This window comes from Neolamprologus brichardi, chromosome 10 (genome assembly GCF_056152115.1).
Source record: "Neolamprologus brichardi isolate AB-2024 chromosome 10, ASM5615211v1, whole genome shotgun sequence".
NCBI lineage: Eukaryota > Metazoa > Chordata > Actinopteri > Cichliformes > Cichlidae > Neolamprologus > Neolamprologus brichardi.
The window spans coordinates 12109663-12134198 of NC_142113.1; the positions used below are offsets into that span (position 1 = coordinate 12109663).

The 24536-nt window shown below is 55.3% G+C and overlaps 1 protein-coding gene across 1 annotated transcript in view; it reads left to right on the plus strand.

Moving 5' to 3' along the window:
- LOC148100858 (uncharacterized) overlaps positions 1-24536 on the plus strand; it is a 77194-nt gene that overhangs the window by 1998 nt on the left and 50660 nt on the right. The window contains exons 2-3 of the mRNA XM_087846961.1: positions 7440-8321; positions 9870-10390. Of these exons, the coding sequence (XP_087703087.1) occupies positions 7440-8321; positions 9870-10390 (1403 nt within the window). The remainder of the gene's footprint in view (positions 1-7439; positions 8322-9869; positions 10391-24536) is intronic.

A 24536-nucleotide genomic window follows, 5' to 3' on the forward strand; every position in this document is an offset into this window, starting at 1 on the left:
AACTGCAGCTCCAACAACCACGACTGCAGCTCCAACAACCACAACACCCGCACCAACAACCACAACAGCCGCAGCAACAACCACAACAAGCGCAGCAACAACCACGACTGCAGCTCCAACAACCACTACAGCCGCACCAACAACCACAACTGCAGCTCCAACAACCACAACTGCAGCTCCAACAACCACGACTGCAGCTCCAACAACCACAACACCTGCACCAACATCCACAACAGCCGCACCAAAAACAAAAACAGCCGCACCAACAACCACGACTGCAGATCCAACAACCACAACACCCGCACCAACATCCACGACAGCCCCACCAACAACAACGACTGCAGCGCCAACAACCACAACAAGCGCACCAACAACCACGACTGCAGCTCCAACAACCACAACTGCCGTGCCAACAACCACAACTGCCGCACCAACAACAACAACACCCGCACCAACAACCACGACTGCAGCTCCAACAACCACTACAGCCGCACCAACAACCACAACTGGAGCTCCAACAACCACAACAACCGCTCCAATAACCACAACTGCAGCTCCAACAACCACGACTGCAGCTCCAACAACCACAACACCCGCACCAACAACCACAACTGCAGCTCCAATAACCACAACTACAGCTCCAACAACCACGACTGAGGCTCCAACAACCACAAGACCTGCACCAACATCCACAACAGCCGCACCAAAAACCACAACAGCCGCACCAACCACAACTGCAGCTCCAACAACCACTACAGCCGCACCAACAACCACAACTGGAGCTCCAACAACCACGACAGCCGCTCCAACAACCACAACTGCTGCTCCAACAAAAACAACAAGCGCTCAAACAACCACGACTGCAGCTCTAAAAACCACGACAGCCGCACCAACAACCACAACTGCAGCTCCAACAACCACAACAGCCGCACCAACAACCACAACTGCAGCTCTAACAACCACAACAGCCGCACCAACAACCACGACTGCAGCTCCAACAACCACGACTCCAGCTCCAACAACCACAACAAGTGCAACCACAACCACGACTGCAGCTCCAACAGCCACAACAGCCGCACCAACAACCACAACTGGAGCTCCAAACACCACAACAGCCGCTCCAACAACCACAACTGCTGCTCCAACAACAACAACAAGCGCTCAAACAGACACGACTGCAGCTCCAACAACCACAACTGCTGCTCCAACAACAACAACAAGCGCTCAAACAGACACGACTGCAGCTCTAACAACCACGACAGCCGCACCAACAACCACGACTGCAGCTCCAACAACCACGACTGCAGCTCCAACATCATCAACCGGCGCACCAGAAACCACGACTGCAGCTCCAACAACCACGACAGCCGCACCAACAACCACGACTGCAGCTCCAACAACCACGACTGCAGCTCCAACAACCACGACAGCTGCACCAACAACCACGACTGCAGCTCCAACAACCACAAAAGCCGCACCAATAACCCAGACAGCCACACCAACAACCACGACTGCAGGTCCAACAACCACGACTGCAGCTCCAACAACCACAACAGCCGCACCAACAACCACGACTAAAGCTCCAAAAACGACGACAGCCGCACCAACAACCACGACTGCAGCTCCAAAAACCACGACTGCAGCTCCAGAATCCACAACAGCCGCTCCAACAACCACGACTGCAGCTCCAACAACCACGACTGCAGCTCCAACAACCACGACAGCCGCACCAACAACCACGACTGCAGCTCCAACAACCACGACTGCAGCTCCAACAACCACGACAGCCGCACCAACAACCACGACTGCAGCTCCAACAACCACAAAAGCCGCACCAACAACCACGACTGCAGATCCAACAAAAACGACAGCCGCACCAACAACCACGACTGCAGCTCCAACAAAAACGACAGCCGCACCAACAACCACGACTGCAGCTCCAACAACCACAACAGCTGCACCAACAACCACGACTGCAGCTCCAACAACCACTACAGCCGCACCAACAACCACGACGTCAGCTCCAACAACCACGACTGCAGCTCCATCAACGACAACTACAGCTCCAACAACCGCAACATCCGCTCCAACAACCACGACTGCAGCTCCAACAACCACAAAAGCCGCACCAACAACCACGACTGCAGATCCAACAAAAACGACAGCCGCACCAACAACCACGACTGCAGCTCCAACAAAAACGACAGCCGCACCAACAACCACGACTGCAGCTCCAACAACCACAACAGCTGCACCAACAACCACGACTGCAGCTCCAACAACCACTACAGCCGCACCAACAACCACGACGTCAGCTCCAACAACCACGACTGCAGCTCCATCAACGACAACTACAGCTCCAACAACCGCAACATCCGCTCCAACAACCACGACTGCAGCTCCAACAACCACAACAGTCGCACCAACAACAAAAATGGCAGCTCAAACAACCACGACAGCAGCTCCAACATCAACAACCGCCGCACCAGAAACCACGACTGCAGCTCCAACAACCACAACAGCCGCACCGACAATCACGAATGCAGCTCCAACAACCACGACTGCAGCTCCAACAACCCAGACAGCCGCACCAACAACCACGACAGCCGCACCAACAACCACGACTGCAGATCCAACAACCACAACTGCAGCTCCATCAACCACAACTACAGCTCCAACAACCGCGACATCCGCTCCAACAACCACGACTGCAGCTCCAACAACCACAACAGTCGCACCAACAACAAAAACGGCAGCTCCAACAACCACGACTGCAGCTCCAACATCAACAACCGCCGCACCAGAAACCACGACTGCAGCTCCAACATCCACAACAGCCGCACCAACAACCACGACTGCAGCTCCAACAACCACGACTGCAGCTCCAACAACCACGACTGCAGCTCCAACAACCACGACTGCAGCTCCATCAACCACGACTACAGCTCAAACAACCGCAACATCCGCTCCAACAACCACAACAGTCGCACCAACAACAAAAACGGCAGCTCCAACAACCACGACTGCAGTTCCAACAACCACAACAGCCGCACCAACAACCACGACTGCAGCTCCAACAACCATGACTACAGCTCAAACAACCGCAACATCCGCTCCAACAACCACAACAGTCGCACCAACAACAAAAACGGCAGCTCCAACAACCACGACTGCAGCTCCAGCAACCACAACAGCCGCACCAACAACCACGACTGCCGCACCAACAACCACGACTGCAGCTCCAACAACCACGACTGCAGCTCCATCAACCACAACTACAGCTCCAACAACCGAAACATCCGCTCCAACAACCACGACTGCAGCTCCAACAACCACAACAGCCGCACCAACAACCACGACAGCCGCACCAACAACCACGACAGTCGCACCAACAACAAAAACGGCAGCTCCAACAACCACGACTGCAGCTCCAACAACCACGACTGCAGCTCCAACAACCACGACAGCTGCACCAACAACCACGACTGCAGCTCCAACAACCACAACAGCCGCACCAACAACCCAGACAGCCACACCAACAACCACGACTGCAGCTCCAACAACCATGACTGCAGCTCCATCAACCACAACTACAGCTCCAACAACCGAAACATCCCCTCCAACAACCACGACTGCAGCTCCAACATCCACAACAGCCGCACCAAAAACCACGACTGCAGCTCCAACAACCACGACAGCCGCACCAACAACCACGACAGCCGCTACAACAACCACGACTGCAGCTCCAACAAACACGACAGCCGCACCAACAACCACGACTGCAGCTCCAACAACCACGACTGCAGCTCCATCAACCACAACTACAGCTCCAACAACCGAAACATCCGCTCCAACAACCACGACTGCAGCTCCAACAACCACAACAGCCGCACCAACAACCACGACAGCCGCACCAACAACCACGACTGCAGCTCCAAAAACCACGACTGCAGCTCCATCAACCAGAACTACAGCTCCAACAACCGAAACATCCGCACCAACAACCACGACTGCAGCTCCAACAACCACGACTGCAGCTCCAACAACCACAACAGCCGCACCAACAACCACGACAGCCGCACCAACAACCACGACTGCAGCTCCATCAACCACAACTACAGCTCCAACAACCGAAACATCCGCACCAACAACCACGACTGCAGCTCCAACAACCACGACTGCAGCTCCAACAACCACAACAGCCGCACCAACAACCACGACAGCTGCACCAACAACCACGACTGCAGCTCCAACAACCACAAGAGCCGCACCAACAACCACGACAGCCGCACCAACAACCACGACTGCAGCTCCAACAACTATGACTGCAGCTCCATCAACCACAACTGCAGCTCCAACAACCACAACAGCCGCACCAACAACCACGACAGCCGCACCAACAACCACGACTGCAGCTCAAACAACCACAAGAGCCGCACCAACAACCACGACAGCCGCACCAACAACCACGACAGCCGCACCAACAATCACGACTGCAGCTCCAACAACCATGACTGCAGCTCCATCAACCACAACTACAGCTCAAACAACCGAAACATCCGCTCCAACAACCACGACTGCAGCTCCAACAACCACGACTGCAGCTCCAACAACCACGACTGCAGCTCCAACAACCACGACTGCAGCTCCAACAACCACAACACCCGCCCCAACAACCACGACTAAAGCTCCAAAAACCACGACAGCCGCACCAACAACCACGGCTGCAGCTCCAAAAACCACGACTGCAGGTCCAACATCCACAACAGCCGCACCAACAACCACGACTGCAGCTCCAACAACCACTACAGCCGCACCAACAACCACGACGGCAGGTCCAACAACCACGACTGCAGCTCCATCAACCACAACTACAGCTCCAACAACCGCAACAACCGCTCCAACAACCACAACAGCCGCACCAACAACCACAACAGTCGCACCAACAACAAAAACGGCAGCTCCATCAACCACAACTACAGCTCCAACAACCGAAACATCCGCACCAACAACCACGACTGCAGCTCCAACAACCACAACAGCCGCACCAACAACCACGACAGCCGCACCAACAACCACGACTGCAGCTCCAAAAACAACGACTGCAGCTCCATCAACCACAACTACAGCTCCAACAACCGAAAAATCCGCACCAACAACCACGACTGCAGCTCCATCAACCACAACTACAGCTCCAACAACCGAAACATCCGCTCCAACAACCACGACTGCAGCTCCAACAACCACAACAGTCGCACCAACAACCACGACTGCAGCTCCAACAACCACGACTGCAGCTCCATCAACCACAACTACAGCTCCAACAACCGAAACATCCGCTCCAACAACCACGACTGCAGCTCCAACAACCACAACAGCCGCACCAACAACCACGACAGCCGCACCAACAACCACGACTGCAGCTCCAAAAACCACGACTGCAGCTCCATCAACCAGAACTACAGCTCCAACAACCGAAACATCCGCACCAACAACCACGACTGCAGCTCCAACAACCACGACTGCAGCTCCAACAACCACAACAGCCGCACCAACAACCACGACAGCCGCACCAACAACCACGACTGCAGCTCCATCAACCACAACTACAGCTCCAACAACCGAAACATCCGCACCAACAACCACGACTGCAGCTCCAACAACCACGACTGCAGCTCCAACAACCACAACAGCCGCACCAACAACCACGACAGCTGCACCAACAACCACGACTGCAGCTCCAACAACCACAAGAGCCGCACCAACAACCACGACAGCCGCACCAACAACCACGACTGCAGCTCCAACAACTATGACTGCAGCTCCATCAACCACAACTGCAGCTCCAACAACCACAACAGCCGCACCAACAACCACGACAGCCGCACCAACAACCACGACTGCAGCTCAAACAACCACAAGAGCCGCACCAACAACCACGACAGCCGCACCAACAACCACGACAGCCGCACCAACAATCACGACTGCAGCTCCAACAACCATGACTGCAGCTCCATCAACCACAACTACAGCTCAAACAACCGAAACATCCGCTCCAACAACCACGACTGCAGCTCCAACAACCACGACTGCAGCTCCAACAACCACGACTGCAGCTCCAACAACCACGACTGCAGCTCCAACAACCACAACACCCGCCCCAACAACCACGACTAAAGCTCCAAAAACCACGACAGCCGCACCAACAACCACGGCTGCAGCTCCAAAAACCACGACTGCAGGTCCAACATCCACAACAGCCGCACCAACAACCACGACTGCAGCTCCAACAACCACTACAGCCGCACCAACAACCACGACGGCAGGTCCAACAACCACGACTGCAGCTCCATCAACCACAACTACAGCTCCAACAACCGCAACAACCGCTCCAACAACCACAACAGCCGCACCAACAACCACAACAGTCGCACCAACAACAAAAACGGCAGCTCCATCAACCACAACTACAGCTCCAACAACCGAAACATCCGCACCAACAACCACGACTGCAGCTCCAACAACCACAACAGCCGCACCAACAACCACGACAGCCGCACCAACAACCACGACTGCAGCTCCAAAAACAACGACTGCAGCTCCATCAACCACAACTACAGCTCCAACAACCGAAAAATCCGCACCAACAACCACGACTGCAGCTCCATCAACCACAACTACAGCTCCAACAACCGAAACATCCGCTCCAACAACCACGACTGCAGCTCCAACAACCACAACAGTCGCACCAACAACAAAAACGGCAGCTCCAACAACCACGACTGCAGCTCCAACATCATCAACCGCCGCACCAGAAACCACGACTGCAGCTCCAACAACCACAACAGCCGCACCAACAACCACGACTGCAGCTCCAACAACCACGACTGCAGCTCCAACAACCACGACAGCCGCACCAACAACCACGACTGCAGCTCCAACAACCACAACAGCCGCACCAACAACCACGACAGCCGCACCAACAACCACGACAGCCGCACCAACAACCACGATTGCAGCTCCAACAACCACGACTGCAGCTCCAACAAGCACGACAGCCGCACCAACAACCACGACTGCAGCTCCAACAACCACGAAAGCCGCACCAACAACCACGACTGCAGCTCCAAAAACCACGACTGCAGCTCCATCAACCACAACTACAGCTCCAAGAACCGAAACATCCGCACCAACAACCACGACTGCAGCTCCAACAACCACGACTGCAGCTCCAACAACCACAACAGCCGCACCAACAACCACGACAGCCGCACCAACAACCACGACTGCAGCTCCATCAACCACAACTACAGCTCCAACAACCGAAACATCCGCACCAACAACCACGACTGCAGCTCCAACAACCACGACTGCAGCTCCATCAACCACAACTACAGCTCCAACAACCGAAACATCCGGACCAACAACCACGACTGCAGCTCCAACAACCACGACTGCAGCTCCATCAACCACAACTACAGCTCCAACAACCGCAACATCCGCTCCAACAACCACGACTGCAGCTCCATCAACCACAACTACAGCTCCAACAACCGAAACATCCGCTCCAACAACCACGACTGCAGCTCCACCAACCACAACAGCCGCACCAACAACCACGACAGCCGCACCAACAACCACGACTGCAGCTCCAACAACCACGACAGCCGCACCAACAACCACGACAGCCGCACCAACAACCACGACTGCAGCTCCAACAACCACGACTGCAGCTCCATCAACCACAACTACAGCTCCAACAACCGCAACATCCGCTCCAACAATCACGACTGCAGCTCCAACAACCACAACAGTCGCACCAACAACAAAAAAGGCAGCTCCAACAACCACGACTGCAGCTCCAACATCAACAACCGCCGCACCAGAAACCACGACAGCCGCACCAACAACCACGACTGCAGCTCCAACAACCACAACAGCCGCACCAACAACCACGACTGCAGCTCCAACAACCACTACAGCCGCACCAACAACCACGACTGCAGCTCCAACAACCACGACTGCAGCTCCAACAACCACAACAGCCGAACCAACAACCACGACTAAAGCTCCAACAACCACGACAGCCGCACCAACAACCACGACTGCAACTCCAACAACCACGACTGCAGCTCCAACATCCACAACAGCCGCACCAACAACCACGACTGCAGCTCCAACAACCACGACTGCAGCTCCATCAACCACGACTGCACCTCCAACAACCACGACTGCAGCTCCAACAAGCACGACAGCCGCACCAACAACCACGACTGCAGCTCCAACAACCACTACAGCCGCACCAACAACCACGACGGCAGGTCCAACAACCACGACTGCAGCTCCATCAACCACAACTACAGCTCCAACAACCGCAACAACCGCTCCAACAACCACAACAGCCGCACCAACAACCACAACAGTCGCACCAACAACAAAAACGGCAGCTCCATCAACCACAACTACAGCTCCAACAACCGAAACATCCGCACCAACAACCACGACTGCAGCTCCAACAACCACAACTACAGCTCCAACAACCGAAACATCCGCACCAACAACCACGACTGCAGCTCCAACAACCACAACAGCCGCACCAACAACCACGACAGCCGCACCAACAACCACGACTGCAGCTCCAAAAACCACGACTGCAGCTCCATCAACCAGAACTACAGCTCCAACAACCGAAACATCCGCACCAACAACCACGACTGCAGCTCCAACAACCACGACTGCAGCTCCAACAACCACAACAGCCGCACCAACAACCACGACAGCCGCACCAACAACCACGACTGCAGCTCCATCAACCACAACTACAGCTCCAACAACCGAAAAATCCGCACCAACAACCACGACTGCAGCTCCAACAACCACGACTGCAGCTCCAACAACCACAACAGCCGCACCAACAACCACGACAGCTGCACCAACAACCACGACTGCAGCTCCAACAACCACAAGAGCCGCACCAACAACCACGACAGCCGCACCAACAACCACGACTGCAGCTCCAACAACTATGACTGCAGCTCCATCAACCACAACTGCAGCTCCAACAACCACAACAGCCGAACCAACAACCACGACTAAAGCTCCAACAACCACGACAGCCGCACCAACAACCACGACTGCAACAACCACAACAGTCGCACCAACAACCACAACAGCCGCACCAACAACCACGACAGCCGCACCAACAACCACGACTGCAGCTCCAACAACCACGACTGCAGCTCCATCAACCACAACTACAGCTCCAACAACCGAAACATCCCCTCCAACAACCACGACTGCAGCTCCAACATCCACAACAGCCGCACCAAAAACCACGACTGCAGCTCCAACAACCACAACAGCCGCACCAACAACCACGACAGCTGCACCAACAACCACGACTGCAGCTCCAACAACCACAAGAGCCGCACCAACAACCACGACAGCCGCACCAACAACCACGACTGCAGCTCCAACAACTATGACTGCAGCTCCATCAACCACAACTGCAGCTCCAACAACCACAACAGCCGCACCAACAACCACGACAGCCGCACCAACAACCACGACTGCAGCTCCAACAACCACAAGAGCCGCACCAACAACCACGACAGCCGCACCAACAACCACGACAGCCGCACCAACAATCACGACTGCAGCTCCAACAACCATGACTGCAGCTCCATCAACCACAACTACAGCTCAAACAACCGAAACATCCGCTCCAACAACCACGACTGCAGCTCCAACAACCACGACTGCAGCTCCAACAACCACGACTGCAGCTCCAACAACCACAACACCCGCCCCAACAACCACGACTAAAGCTCCAAAAACCACGACAGCCGCACCAACAACCACGGCTGCAGCTCCAAAAACCACGACTGCAGGTCCAACATCCACAACAGCCGCACCAACAACCACGACTGCAGCTCCAACAACCACTACAGCCGCACCAACAACCACGACGGCAGGTCCAACAACCACGACTGCAGCTCCATCAACCACAACTACAGCTCCAACAACCGCAACAACCGCTCCAACAACCACAACAGCCGAACCAACAACCACAACAGTCGCACCAACAACAAAAACGGCAGCTCCATCAACCACAACTACAGCTCCAACAACCGAAACATCCGCACCAACAACCACGACTGCAGCTCCAACAACCACAACAGCCGCACCAACAACCACGACAGCCGCACCAACAACCACGACTGCAGCTCCAAAAACAACGACTGCAGCTCCATCAACCACAACTACAGCTCCAACAACCGAAACATCCGCACCAACAACCACGACTGCAGCTCCAACAACCACGACTGCAGCTCCAACAACCACAACAGCCGCACCAACAACCACGACAGCCGCACCAACAACCACGACTGCAGCTCCAAAAACCACGACTGCAGCTCCATCAACCACAACTACAGCTCCAACAACCGAAACATCCGCACCAACAACCACGACTGCAGCTCCAACAACCACGACTGCAGCTCCAGCAACCACAACAGCCGCACCAACAACCACGACAGCCGCACCAACAACCACGACTGCAGCTCCAACAACCACGACTGCAGCTCCATCAACCACAACTACAGCTCCAACAACCGAAACATCCGCTCCAACAACCACGACTGCAGCTCCAACAACCACAACAGCCGCACCAACAACCACGACAGCCGCACCAACAACAACGACTGCAGCTCCAAAAACCACAACAGCCGCACCAACAACCACGACAGCCGCACCAACAACCACGACTGCAGCTCCAACAACCACGACTGCAGCTCCATCAACCACAACTACAGCTCCAACAACCGAAACATCCACTCCAACAACCACGACTGCAGCTCCAACAACCACAACAGTCGCACCAACAACAAAAACGGCAGCTCCAACAACCACGACTGCAGCTCCAACATCATCAACCGCCGCACCAGAAACCACGACTGCAGCTCCAACAACCACAACAGCCGCACCAACAACCACGACTGCAGCTCCAACAACCACGACTGCAGCTCCAACAACCACGACAGCCGCACCAACAACCACGACTGCAGCTCCAACAACCACAACAGCCGCACCAACAACCACGACAGCCGCACCAACAACCACGATTGCAGCTCCAACAACCACGACTGCAGCTCCAACAAGCACGACAGCCGCACCAACAACCACGACTGCAGCTCCAACAACCACGAAAGCCGCACCAACAACCACGACTGCAGCTCCAAAAACCACGACTGCAGCTCCATCAACCACAACTACAGCTCCAACAACCGAAAAATCCGCACCAACAACCACGACTGCAGCTCCATCAACCACAACTACAGCTCCAACAACCGAAACATCCGCTCCAACAACCACGACTGCAGCTCCAACAACCACAACAGTCGCACCAACAACAAAAACGGCAGCTCCAACAACCACGACTGCAGCTCCAACATCATCAACCGCCGCACCAGAAACCACGACTGCAGCTCCAACAACCACAACAGCCGCACCAACAACCACGACTGCAGCTCCAACAACCACGACTGCAGCTCCAACAACCACGACAGCCGCACCAACAACCACGACTGCAGCTCCAACAACCACAACAGCCGCACCAACAACCACGACAGCCGCACCAACAACCACGACAGCCGCACCAACAACCACGATTGCAGCTCCAACAACCACGACTGCAGCTCCAACAAGCACGACAGCCGCACCAACAACCACGACTGCAGCTCCAACAACCACGAAAGCCGCACCAACAACCACGACTGCAGCTCCAAAAACCACGACTGCAGCTCCATCAACCACAACTACAGCTCCAACAACCGAAACATCCGCACCAACAACCACGACTGCAGCTCCAACAACCACGACTGCAGCTCCAACAACCACAACAGCCGCACCAACAACCACGACAGCCGCACCAACAACCACGACTGCAGCTCCATCAACCACAACTACAGCTCCAACAACCGAAACATCCGCACCAACAACCACGACTGCAGCTCCAACAACCACGACTGCAGCTCCATCAACCACAACTACAGCTCCAACAACCGAAACATCCGGACCAACAACCACGACTGCAGCTCCAACAACCACGACTGCAGCTCCATCAACCACAACTACAGCTCCAACAACCGCAACATCCGCTCCAACAACCACGACTGCAGCTCCATCAACCACAACTACAGCTCCAACAACCGAAACATCCGCTCCAACAACCACGACTGCAGCTCCACCAACCACAACAGCCGCACCAACAACCACGACAGCCGCACCAACAACCACGACTGCAGCTCCAACAACCACGACAGCCGCACCAACAACCACGACAGCCGCACCAACAACCACGACTGCAGCTCCAACAACCACGACTGCAGCTCCATCAACCACAACTACAGCTCCAACAACCGCAACATCCGCTCCAACAATCACGACTGCAGCTCCAACAACCACAACAGTCGCACCAACAAGAAAAAAGGCAGCTCCAACAACCACGACTGCAGCTCCAACATCAACAACCGCCGCACCAGAAACCACGACAGCCGCACCAACAACCACGACTGCAGCTCCAACAACCACAACAGCCGCACCAACAACCACGACTGCAGCTCCAACAACCACTACAGCCGCACCAACAACCACGACTGCAGCTCCAACAACCACGACTGCAGCTCCAACAACCACAACAGCCGAACCAACAACCACGACTAAAGCTCCAACAACCACGACAGCCGCACCAACAACCACGACTGCAACTCCAACAACCACGACTGCAGCTCCAACATCCACAACAGCCGCACCAACAACCACGACTGCAGCTCCAACAACCACGACTGCAGCTCCATCAACCACGACTGCACCTCCAACAACCACGACTGCAGCTCCAACAAGCACGACAGCCGCACCAACAACCACGACTGCAGCTCCAACAACCACTACAGCCGCACCAACAACCACGACGGCAGGTCCAACAACCACGACTGCAGCTCCATCAACCACAACTACAGCTCCAACAACCGCAACAACCGCTCCAACAACCACAACAGCCGCACCAACAACCACAACAGTCGCACCAACAACAAAAACGGCAGCTCCATCAACCACAACTACAGCTCCAACAACCGAAACATCCGCACCAACAACCACGACTGCAGCTCCAACAACCACAACAGCCGCACCAACAACCACGACAGCCGCACCAACAACCACGACTGCAGCTCCAAAAACAACGACTGCAGCTCCATCAACCACAACTACAGCTCCAACAACCGAAACATCCGCACCAACAACCACGACTGCAGCTCCAACAACCACAACAGCCGCACCAACAACCACGACAGCCGCACCAACAACCACGACTGCAGCTCCAAAAACCACGACTGCAGCTCCATCAACCACAACTACAGCTCCAACAACCGAAACATCCGCACCAACAACCACGACTGCAGCTCCAACAACCACGACTGCAGCTCCAGCAACCACAACAGCCGCACCAACAACCACGACAGCCGCACCAACAACCACGACTGCAGCTCCAACAACCACGACTGCAGCTCCATCAACTACAACTACAGCTCCAACAACCGAAACATCCGCTCCAACAACCACGACTGCAGCTCCAACAACCACAACAGCCGCACCAACAACCACGACAGCCGCACCAACAACAACGACTGCAGCTCCAAAAACCACGACTGCAGCTCCATCAACCACAACTACAGCTCCAACAACCGAAACATCCGCACCAACAACCACGACTGCAGCTCCAACAACCACGACTGCAGCTCCAACAACCACAACAGCCGCACCAACAACCACGACAGCCGCACCAACAACCACGACTGCAGCTCCAACAACCACGACTGCAGCTCCATCAACCACAACTACAGCTCCAACAACCGAAACATCCGCTCCAACAACCACGACTGCAGCTCCAACAACCACAACAGTCGCACCAACAACAAAAACGGCAGCTCCAACAACCACGACTGCAGCTCCAACATCATCAACCGCCGCACCAGAAACCACGACTGCAGCTCCAACAACCACAACAGCCGCACCAACAACCACGACTGCAGCTCCAACAACCACGACTGCAGCTCCAACAACCACGACAGCCGCACCAACAACCACGACTGCAGCTCCAACAACCACAACAGCCGCACCAACAACCACGACAGCCGCACCAACAACCACGATTGCAGCTCCAACAACCACGACTGCAGCTCCAACAAGCACGACAGCCGCACCAACAACCACGACTGCAGCTCCAAAAACCACGACTGCAGCTCCATCAACCACAACTACAGCTCCAACAACCGAAACATCCGCACCAACAACCACGACTGCAGCTCCATCAACCACAACTACAGCTCCAACAACCGAAACATCCGCTCCAACAACCACGACTGCAGCTCCAACAACCACAACAGTCGCACCAACAACAAAAACGGCAGCTCCAACAACCACGACTGCAGCTCCAACATCATCAACCGCCGCACCAGAAACCACGACTGCAGCTCCAACAACCACAACAGCCGCACCAACAACCACGACTGCAGCTCCAACAACCACGACTGCAGCTCAAACAACCACGACAGCCGCACCAACAACCACGACTGCAGCTCCAACAACCACAACAGCCGCACCAACAACCACGACAGCCGCACCAACAACCACGATTGCAGCTCCAACAACCACGACTGCAGCTCCAACAAGCACGACAGCCACACCAACAACCACGACTGCAGCTCCAACAACCACGAAAGCCGCACCAACAACCACGACTGCAGCTCCAAAAACCACGACTGCAGCTCCATCAACCACAACTACAGCTCCAACAACCGAAACATCCGCACCAACAACCACGACTGCAGCTCCAACAACCACGACTGCAGCTCCAACAACCACAACAGCCGCACCAACAACCACGACAGCCGCACCAACAACCACGACTGCAGCTCCATCAACCACAACTACAGCTCCAACAACCGAAACATCCGCACCAACAACCACGACTGCAGCTCCAACAACCACGACTGCAGCTCCATCAACCACAACTACAGCTCCAACAACCGAAACATCCGCACCAACAACCACGACTGCAGCTCCAACAACCACGACTGCAGCTCCATCAACCACAACTACAGCTCCAACAACCGCAACATCCGCTCCAACAACCACGACTGCAGCTCCATCAACCACAACTACAGCTCCAACAACCGCAACATCCGCTCCAACAATCACGACTGCAGCTCCAACAACCACAACAGTCGCACCAACAACAAAAAAGGCAGCTCCAACAACCACGACTGCAGCTCCAACATCAACAACCGCCGCACCAGAAACCACGACAGCCGCACCAACAACCACGACTGCAGCTCCAACAACCACAACAGCCGCACCAACAACCACGACTGCAGCTCCAACAACCACTACAGCCGCACCAACAACCACGACTGCAGCTCCAACAACCACGACTGCAGCTCCAACAACCACAACAGCCGAACCAACAACCACGACTAAAGCTCCAACAACCACGACAGCCGCACCAACAACCACGACTGCAACTCCAACAACCACGACTGCAGCTCCAACATCCACAACAGCCGCACCAACAACCACGACTGCAGCTCCAACAACCACGACTGCAGCTCCATCAACCACGACTGCACCTCCAACAACCACGACTGCAGCTCCAACAAGCACGACAGCCGCACCAACAACCACGACTGCAGCTCCAACAACCACGAAAGCCGCACCAACAACCACGACTGCAGCTCCAACAACCACGACTGCAGCTCCAACAACCACGACAGCCGCACCAACAACCACGACTGCAGCTCCAACAACCACAACAGCCGCACCAACAACCACGACTGCAGCTCCAACAACCACGACAGCCGCACCAACAACCACGACTGCAGGTCCAACAACCACAACAGCCGCACCAACAACCACGACTGCAGATCCAACAAGCACGACAGCCGCACCAACAACCACGACTGCAGCTCCAACAACCACGACAGCTGCACCAACAACCACGACTGCAGCTCCAACAACCACTACAGCCGCACCAACAACCACGACGGCAGCTCCAACAACGACAACTACAGCTCCAACAACCGCAACATCCGCTCCAACAACCACGACTGCAGCTCCAACAACCACAACAGTCGCACCAACAACAAAAACGGCAGCTCCAACAACCACGACAGCAGCTCCAACATCAACAACCGCCGCACCAGAAACCACGACTGCAGCTCCAACAACCACAACAGCCGCACCGACAATCACGACTGCAGCTCCAACAACCACGACTGCAGCTCCAACAACCCAGACAGCCGCACCAACAACCACGACAGCCGCACCAACAACCACGACTGCAGCTCCAACAACCACAACTGCAGCTCCATCAACCACAACTACAGCTCCAACAACCGCGACATCCGCTCCAACAACCACGACTGCAGCTCCAACAACCACAACAGTCGCACCAACAACAAAAACGGCAGCTCCAAAGACCACGACTGCAGCTCCAACATCAACAACCGCCGCACCAGAAACCACGACTGCAGCTCCAACAACCACAACAGCCGCACCAACAACCACGACTGCAGCTCCAACAACCACTACAGCCGCACCAACAACCACGACGGCAGCTCCAACAACGACAACTACAGCTCCAACAACCGCAACATCCGCTCCAACAACCACGACTGCAGCTCCAACAACCACGACTGCAGCTCCATCAACCACAACTACAGCTCCAACAACCGAAACATCCGCACCAACAACCACGACTGCAGCTCCAACAACCACGACTGCAGCTCCAGCAACCACAACAGCCGCACCAACAACCACGACAGCCGCACCAACAACCACGACTGCAGCTCCAACAACCACGACTGCAGCTCCATCAACTACAACTACAGCTCCAACAACCGAAACATCCGCTCCAACAACCACGACTGCAGCTCCAACAACCACAACAGCCGCACCAACAACCACGACAGCCGCACCAACAACAACGACTGCAGCTCCAAAAACCACGACTGCAGCTCCAACATCAACAACCGCCGCACCAGAAACCACGACTGCAGCTCCAACAACCACAACAGCCGCACCGACAATCACGACTGCAGCTCCAACAACCACGACTGCAGCTCCAACAACCCAGACAGCCGCACCAACAACCACGACAGCCGCACCAACAACCACAACAGCCGCACCAACAACCACAACAGTCGCACCAACAACAAAAACGGCAGCTCCAACAACCACGACAGCAGCTCCAACATCAACAACCGCCGCACCAGAAACCGCGACTGCAGCTCCAACAACCACAACAGCCGCACCGACAATCACGACTGCAGCTCCAACAACCACGACTGCAGCTCCAACAACCCAGACAGCCGCACCAACAACCACGACAGCCGCACCAACAACCACGACTGCAGCTCCAACAACCACAACTGCAGCTCCATCAACCACAACTACAGCTCCAACAACCGCGACATCCGCTCCAACAACCACGACTGCAGCTCCAACAACCACAACAGTCGCACCAACAACAAAAACGGCAGCTCCAAAGACCACGACTGCAGCTCCAACATCAACAACCGCCGCACCAGAAACCACGACTGCAGCTCCAACAACCACAACAGCCGCACCAACAACCACGACTGCAGCTCCAACAACCACGACTGCAGCTCCAACAACCACGACTGCAGCTCCAACAACCACGACTGCAGCTCCATCAACCACGACTACAGCTCAAACAACCGCAAAATCCACTCCAACAACCACGACTGCAGCTCCAACAACCACAACAGTCGCACCAACAACAAAAACGGCAGCTCCAACAACCACGACTGCAGTTCCAACGACCACAACAGCCGCACCAACAACCACGACTGCAGCTCCAACAACCATGACTGCAGCTCCATCAACCACAACTACAGCTCCAACAACCGAAACATCCCCTCCAACAACCACGACTGCAGCTCCAACATCCACAACAGCCGCACCAACAACCACGACTGCAGCTCCAACAACCACGACAGCCGCACCAACAACCACGACAGCCGCTCCAATAAGCACGACAGCCGCACCAACAACCACGACTGCAGCTCCAACAACCACTACAGCCGCACCAACAACCACGACGGCAGGTCCAACAACCACGACTGCAGCTCCATCAACCACAACTACAGCTCCAACAACCGCAACAACAACTCCAACAACCACAACAGCCGCACCAACAACCACAACAGTCGCACCAACAACAAAAACGGCAGCTCCAACAACCACGACTGCAGCTCCAACAACCACAACTACAGCTCCAACAACCGCAACAACCGCTCCAACAACCACAACAGTCGCACCAACAACAAAAACGGCAGCTCCAACAACCACGACTGCAGCTCCAACAACCACAACAGCCGCACCAAAAACCACGACTGCAGCTCCAACAACCACGACTGCAGCTCCAACAACCACGACAGCCGCACAACCAACCACGACAGCCGCACCAACAACCACGACTGCAGCTCCAACAACCACAACAGCCGCACCAACAACCACGACTGCAGCTCCAACAACCACGACTGCAGCTCCATCAACCACAACTACAGCTCCAACAACCGAAACATCCGCACCAACAACCACGACTGCAGCTCCAACAACCACAACAGCCGCACCAACAACCACGACACCCGCACCAACAACCACGACTGCAGCTCCAAAAACCACGACTGCGGCTCCATCAACCACAACTACAGCTCCAACAACCGAAACATCCGCACCAACAACCACGACTGCAGCTCCAACAACCACGACTGCAGCTCCAACAACCACAACAGCCGCACCAACAACCACGACAGCCGCACCAACAACCACGACTGCAGCTCCAAAAACCACGACTGCAGCTCCATCAACCACAACTACAGCTCCAACAACCGAAACATCCGCACCAACAACCACGACTGCAGCTCCAACAACCACGACTGCAGCTCCATCAACCACAACTACAGCTCCAACAACCGAAACATCCGCTCCAACAACCACGACTGCAGCTCCAACAACCACAACAGCCGCACCAACAACCACGACAGCCGCACCAACAACAACGACTGCAGCTCCAAAAACCACGACTGCAGCTCCATCAACCACAACTACAGCTCCAACAACCGAAACATCCGCACCAACAACTACGACTGCAGCTCCAACAACCACGACTGCAGCTCCAACAACCACAACAGCCGCACCAACAACCACGACAGCCGCACCAACAACCACGACTGCAGCTCCAACAACCACGACTGCAGCTCCATCAACCACAACTACAGCTCCAACAACCGAAACATCCGCTCCAACAACCACGACTGCAGCTCCAACAACCACAACAGTCGCACCAACAACAAAAACGGCAGCTCCAACAACCACGACTGCAGCTCCAACATCATCAACCGCCGCACCAGAAACCACGACTGCAGCTCCAACAACCACAACAGCCGCACCAACAACCACGACTGCAGCTCCAACAACCACGACTGCAGATCCAACAACCACAACAGTCGCACCAACAACAAAAACGGCAGCTCCAAAGACCACGACTGCAGCTCCAACATCAACAACCGCCGCACCAGAAACCACGACTGCAGCTCCAACAACCACAACAGCCGCACCAACAACCACGACTGCAGCTCCAACAACCACGACTGCAGCTCCAACAACCACGACTGCAGCTCCAACAACCACGACTGCAGCTCCATCAACCACGACTACAGCTCAAACAACCGCAACATCCGCTCCAACAACCACGACTGCAGCTCCAACAACCACAACAGTCGCACCAACAACAAAAACGGCAGCTCCAACAACCACGACTGCAGTTCCAACAACCACAACAGCCGCACCAACAACCACGACTGCAGCTCCAACAACCATGACTGCAGCTCCATCAACCACAACTACAGCTCCAACAACCGAAACATCCCCTCCAACAACCACGACTGCAGCTCCAACATCCACAACAGCCGCACCAACAACCACGACTGCAGCTCCAACAACCACGACAGCCGCACCAACAACCACGACAGCCGCTCCAATAAGCACGACAGCCGCACCAACAACCACGACTGCAGCTCCAACAACCACTACAGCCGCACCAACAACCACGACGGCAGGTCCAACAACCACGACTGCAGCTCCATCAACTACAACTACAGCTCCAACAACCGCAACAACAACTCCAACAACCACAACAGCCGCACCAACAACCACAACAGTCGCACCAACAACAAAAACGGCAGCTCCAACAACCACGACTGCAGCTCCAACAACCACAACTACAGCTCCAACAACCGCAACAACCGCTCCAACAACCACAACAGCCGCACCAACAACCACAACAGTCGCACCAACAACAAAAACGGCAGCTCCAACAACCACGACTGCAGCTCCAACAACCACAACAGCCGCACCAACAACCACGACTGCAGCTCCAACAACCACGACTGCAGCTCCAACAACCACGACAGCCGCACCACCAACCACGACAGCCGCACCAACAACCACGACTGCAGCTCCAACAACCACAACAGCCGCACCAACAACCACGACAGCCGCACCAACAACCACGACTGCAGCTCCATCAACCACAACTACAGCTCCAACAACCGAAACATCCGCACCAACAACCACGACTGCAGCTCCAACAACCACGACTGCAGCTCCATCAACCACAACTACAGCTCCAACAACCGCAACAGCCGCACCAACAACCACGACTGCAGCTCCAACAACCACGACTGCAGCTCCATCAACCACAACTACAGCTCCAACAACCGAAACATCCGCTCCAACAACCACGACTGCAGCTCCAACAACCACAACAGTCGCACCAACAACAAAAACGGCAGCTCCAACAACCACGACTGCAGCTCCAACATCATCAACCGCCGCACCAGAAACCACGACTGCAGCTCCAACAACCACAACAGCCGCACCAACAACCACGACAGCCGCACCAACAACAACGACTGCAGCTCCAAAAACCACGACTGCAGCTCCATCAACCACAACTACAGCTCCAACAACCGAAACATCCGCACCAACAACTACGACTGCAGCTCCAACAACCACGACTGCAGCTCCAACAACCACAACAGCCGCACCAACAACCACGACAGCCGCACCAACAACCACGACTGCAGCTCCAACAACCACGACTGCAGCTCCATCAACCACAACTACAGCTCCAACAACCGAAACATCCGCTCCAACAACCACGACTGCAGCTCCAACAACCACAACAGTCGCACCAACAACAAAAACGGCAGCTCCAACAACCACGACTGCAGCTCCAACATCATCAACCGCCGCACCAGAAACCACGACTGCAGCTCAAACAACCACAACAGCCGCACCAACAACCACGACTGCAGCTCCAACAACCACGACTGCAGATCCATCAACCACAACTACAGCTCCAAAAACCGAAACATCCGCTCCAACAACCACGACTGCAGCTCCAACAACCACAACAGCCGCACCAACAACCACGACAGCCGCACCAACAACCACGACTGCAGCTCCAAAAACCACGACTGCAGCTCCATCAACCAGAACTACAGCTCCAACAACCGAAACATCCGCACCAACAACCACGACTGCAGCTCCAACAACCACGACTGCAGCTCCAACAACCACAACAGCCGCACCAACAACCACGACAGCCGCACCAACAACCACGACTGCAGCTCCAACAACCACGACTGCAGCTCCAATAAGCACGACTGCAGCTCCAAAAACCACGACTGCAGCTCCATCAACCACAACTACAGCTCCAACAACCGAAACATCCGCACCAACAACCACAACAGCCGCACCAACAACCACGACAGCCGCACCAACAACAACGACTGCAGCTCCAAAAACCACGACTGCAGCTCCATCAACCACAACTACAGCTCCAACAACCGAAACATCCGCACCAACAACCACGACTGCAGCTCCAACAACCACAACAGTCGCACCAACAACAAAAACGGCATCTCCAACAACCACGACTGCAGCTCCAACATCATCAACCGCCGCACCAGAAACCACGACTGCAGCTCCAACAACCACAACATCCGCACCAACAACCACGACTGCAGCTCCAACAACCACGACTGCAGCTCCAACCACAACAGTCGCACCAACAACCACGACAGCCACACCAACAACCACGACTGCAGCTCCAACAACCACGACTGCAGCTCCATCAACCACAACTACAGCTCCAACAACCGAAACATCCGCTCCAACAACCACGACTGCAGCTCCAACAACCACAACAGTCGCACCAACAACAAAAACGGCAGCTCCAACAACCACGACTGCAGCTCCAACATCATCAACCGCCGCACCAGAAACCACGACTGCAGCTCCATCAACCACAACTACAGCTCCAACAACCGAAACATCCGCTCCAACAACCACGACTGCAGCTCCAACAACCACGACAGCCGCACCAACAACCACGACTGCAGGTCCAACAACCACAACAGCCGCACCAACAACCACGACTGCAGATCCAACAAGCACGACAGCCGCACCAACAACCACGACTGCAGCTCCAACAACCACGACAGCTGCACCAACAACCACGACTGCAGCTCCAACAACCACTACAGCCGCACCAACAACCACGACGGCAGCTCCAACAACGACAACTACAGCTCCAACAACCGCAACATCCGCTCCAACAACCACGACTGCAGCTCCAACAACCACAACAGTCGCACCAACAACAAAAACGGCAGCTCCAACAACCACGACAGCAGCTCCAACATCAACAACCGCCGCACCAGAAACCACGACTGCAGCTCCAACAACCACAACAGCCGCACCGACAATCACGACTGCAGCTCCAACAACCACGACTGCAGCTCCAACAACCCAGACAGCCGCACCAACAACCACGACAGCCGCACCAACAACCACGACTGCAGCTCCAACAACCACAACTGCAGCTCCATCAACCACAACTACAGCTCCAACAACCGCGACATCCGCTCCAACAACCACGACTGCAGCTCCAACAACCACAACAGTCGCACCAACAACAAAAACGGCAGCTCCAAAGACCACGACTGCAGCTCCAACATCAACAACCGCCGCACCAGAAACCACGACTGCAGCTCCAACAACCACAACAGCCGCACCAACAACCACGACTGCAGCTCCAACAACCACGACTGCAGCTCCAACAACCACGACTGCAGCTCCAACAACCACGACTGCAGCTCCATCAACCACGACTACAGCTCAAACAACCGCAACATCCACTCCAACAACCACGACTGCAGCTCCAACAACCACAACAGTCGCACCAACAACAAAAACGGCAGCTCCAACAACCACGACTGCAGTTCCAACGACCACAACAGCCGCACCAACAACCACGACTGCAGCTCCAACAACCATGACTGCAGCTCCATCAACCACAACTACAGCTCCAACAACCGAAACATCCCCTCCAACAACCACGACTGCAGCTCCAACATCCACAACAGCCGCACCAACAACCACGACTGCAGCTCCAACAACCACGACAGCCGCACCAACAACCACGACAGCCGCTCCAATAAGCACGACAGCCGCACCAACAACCACGACTGCAGCTCCAACAACCACTACAGCCGCACCAACAACCACGACGGCAGGTCCAACAACCACGACTGCAGCTCCATCAACCACAACTACAGCTCCAACAACCGCAACAACAACTCCAACAACCACAACAGCCGCACCAACAACCACAACAGTCGCACCAACAACAAAAACGGCAGCTCCAACAACCACGACTGCAGCTCCAACAACCACAACTACAGCTCCAACAACCGCAACAACCGCTCCAACAACCACAACAGCCGCACCAACAACCACAACAGTCGCACCAACAACAAAAACGGCAGCTCCAACAACCACGACTGCAGCTCCAACAACCACAACAGCCGCACCAAAAACCACGACTGCAGCTCCAACAACCACGACTGCAGCTCCAACAACCACGACAGCCGCACAACCAACCACGACAGCCGCACCAACAACCACGACTGCAGCTCCAACAACCACAACAGCCGCACCAACAACCACGACTGAAGCTCCAACAACCACGACTGCAGCTCCATCAACCACAACTACAGCTCCAACAACCGAAACATCCGCACCAACAACCACGACTGCAGCTCCAACAACCACAACAGCCGCACCAACAACCACGACAGCCGCACCAACAACCACGACTGCAGCTCCAAAAACCACGACTGCGGCTCCATCAACCACAACTACAGCTCCAACAACCGAAACATCCGCACCAACAACCACGACTGCAGCTCCAACAACCACGACTGCAGCTCCAACAACCACAACAGCCGCACCAACAACCACGACAGCCGCACCAACAACCACGACTGCAGCTCCAAAAACCACGACTGCAGCTCCATCAACCACAACTACAGCTCCAACAACCG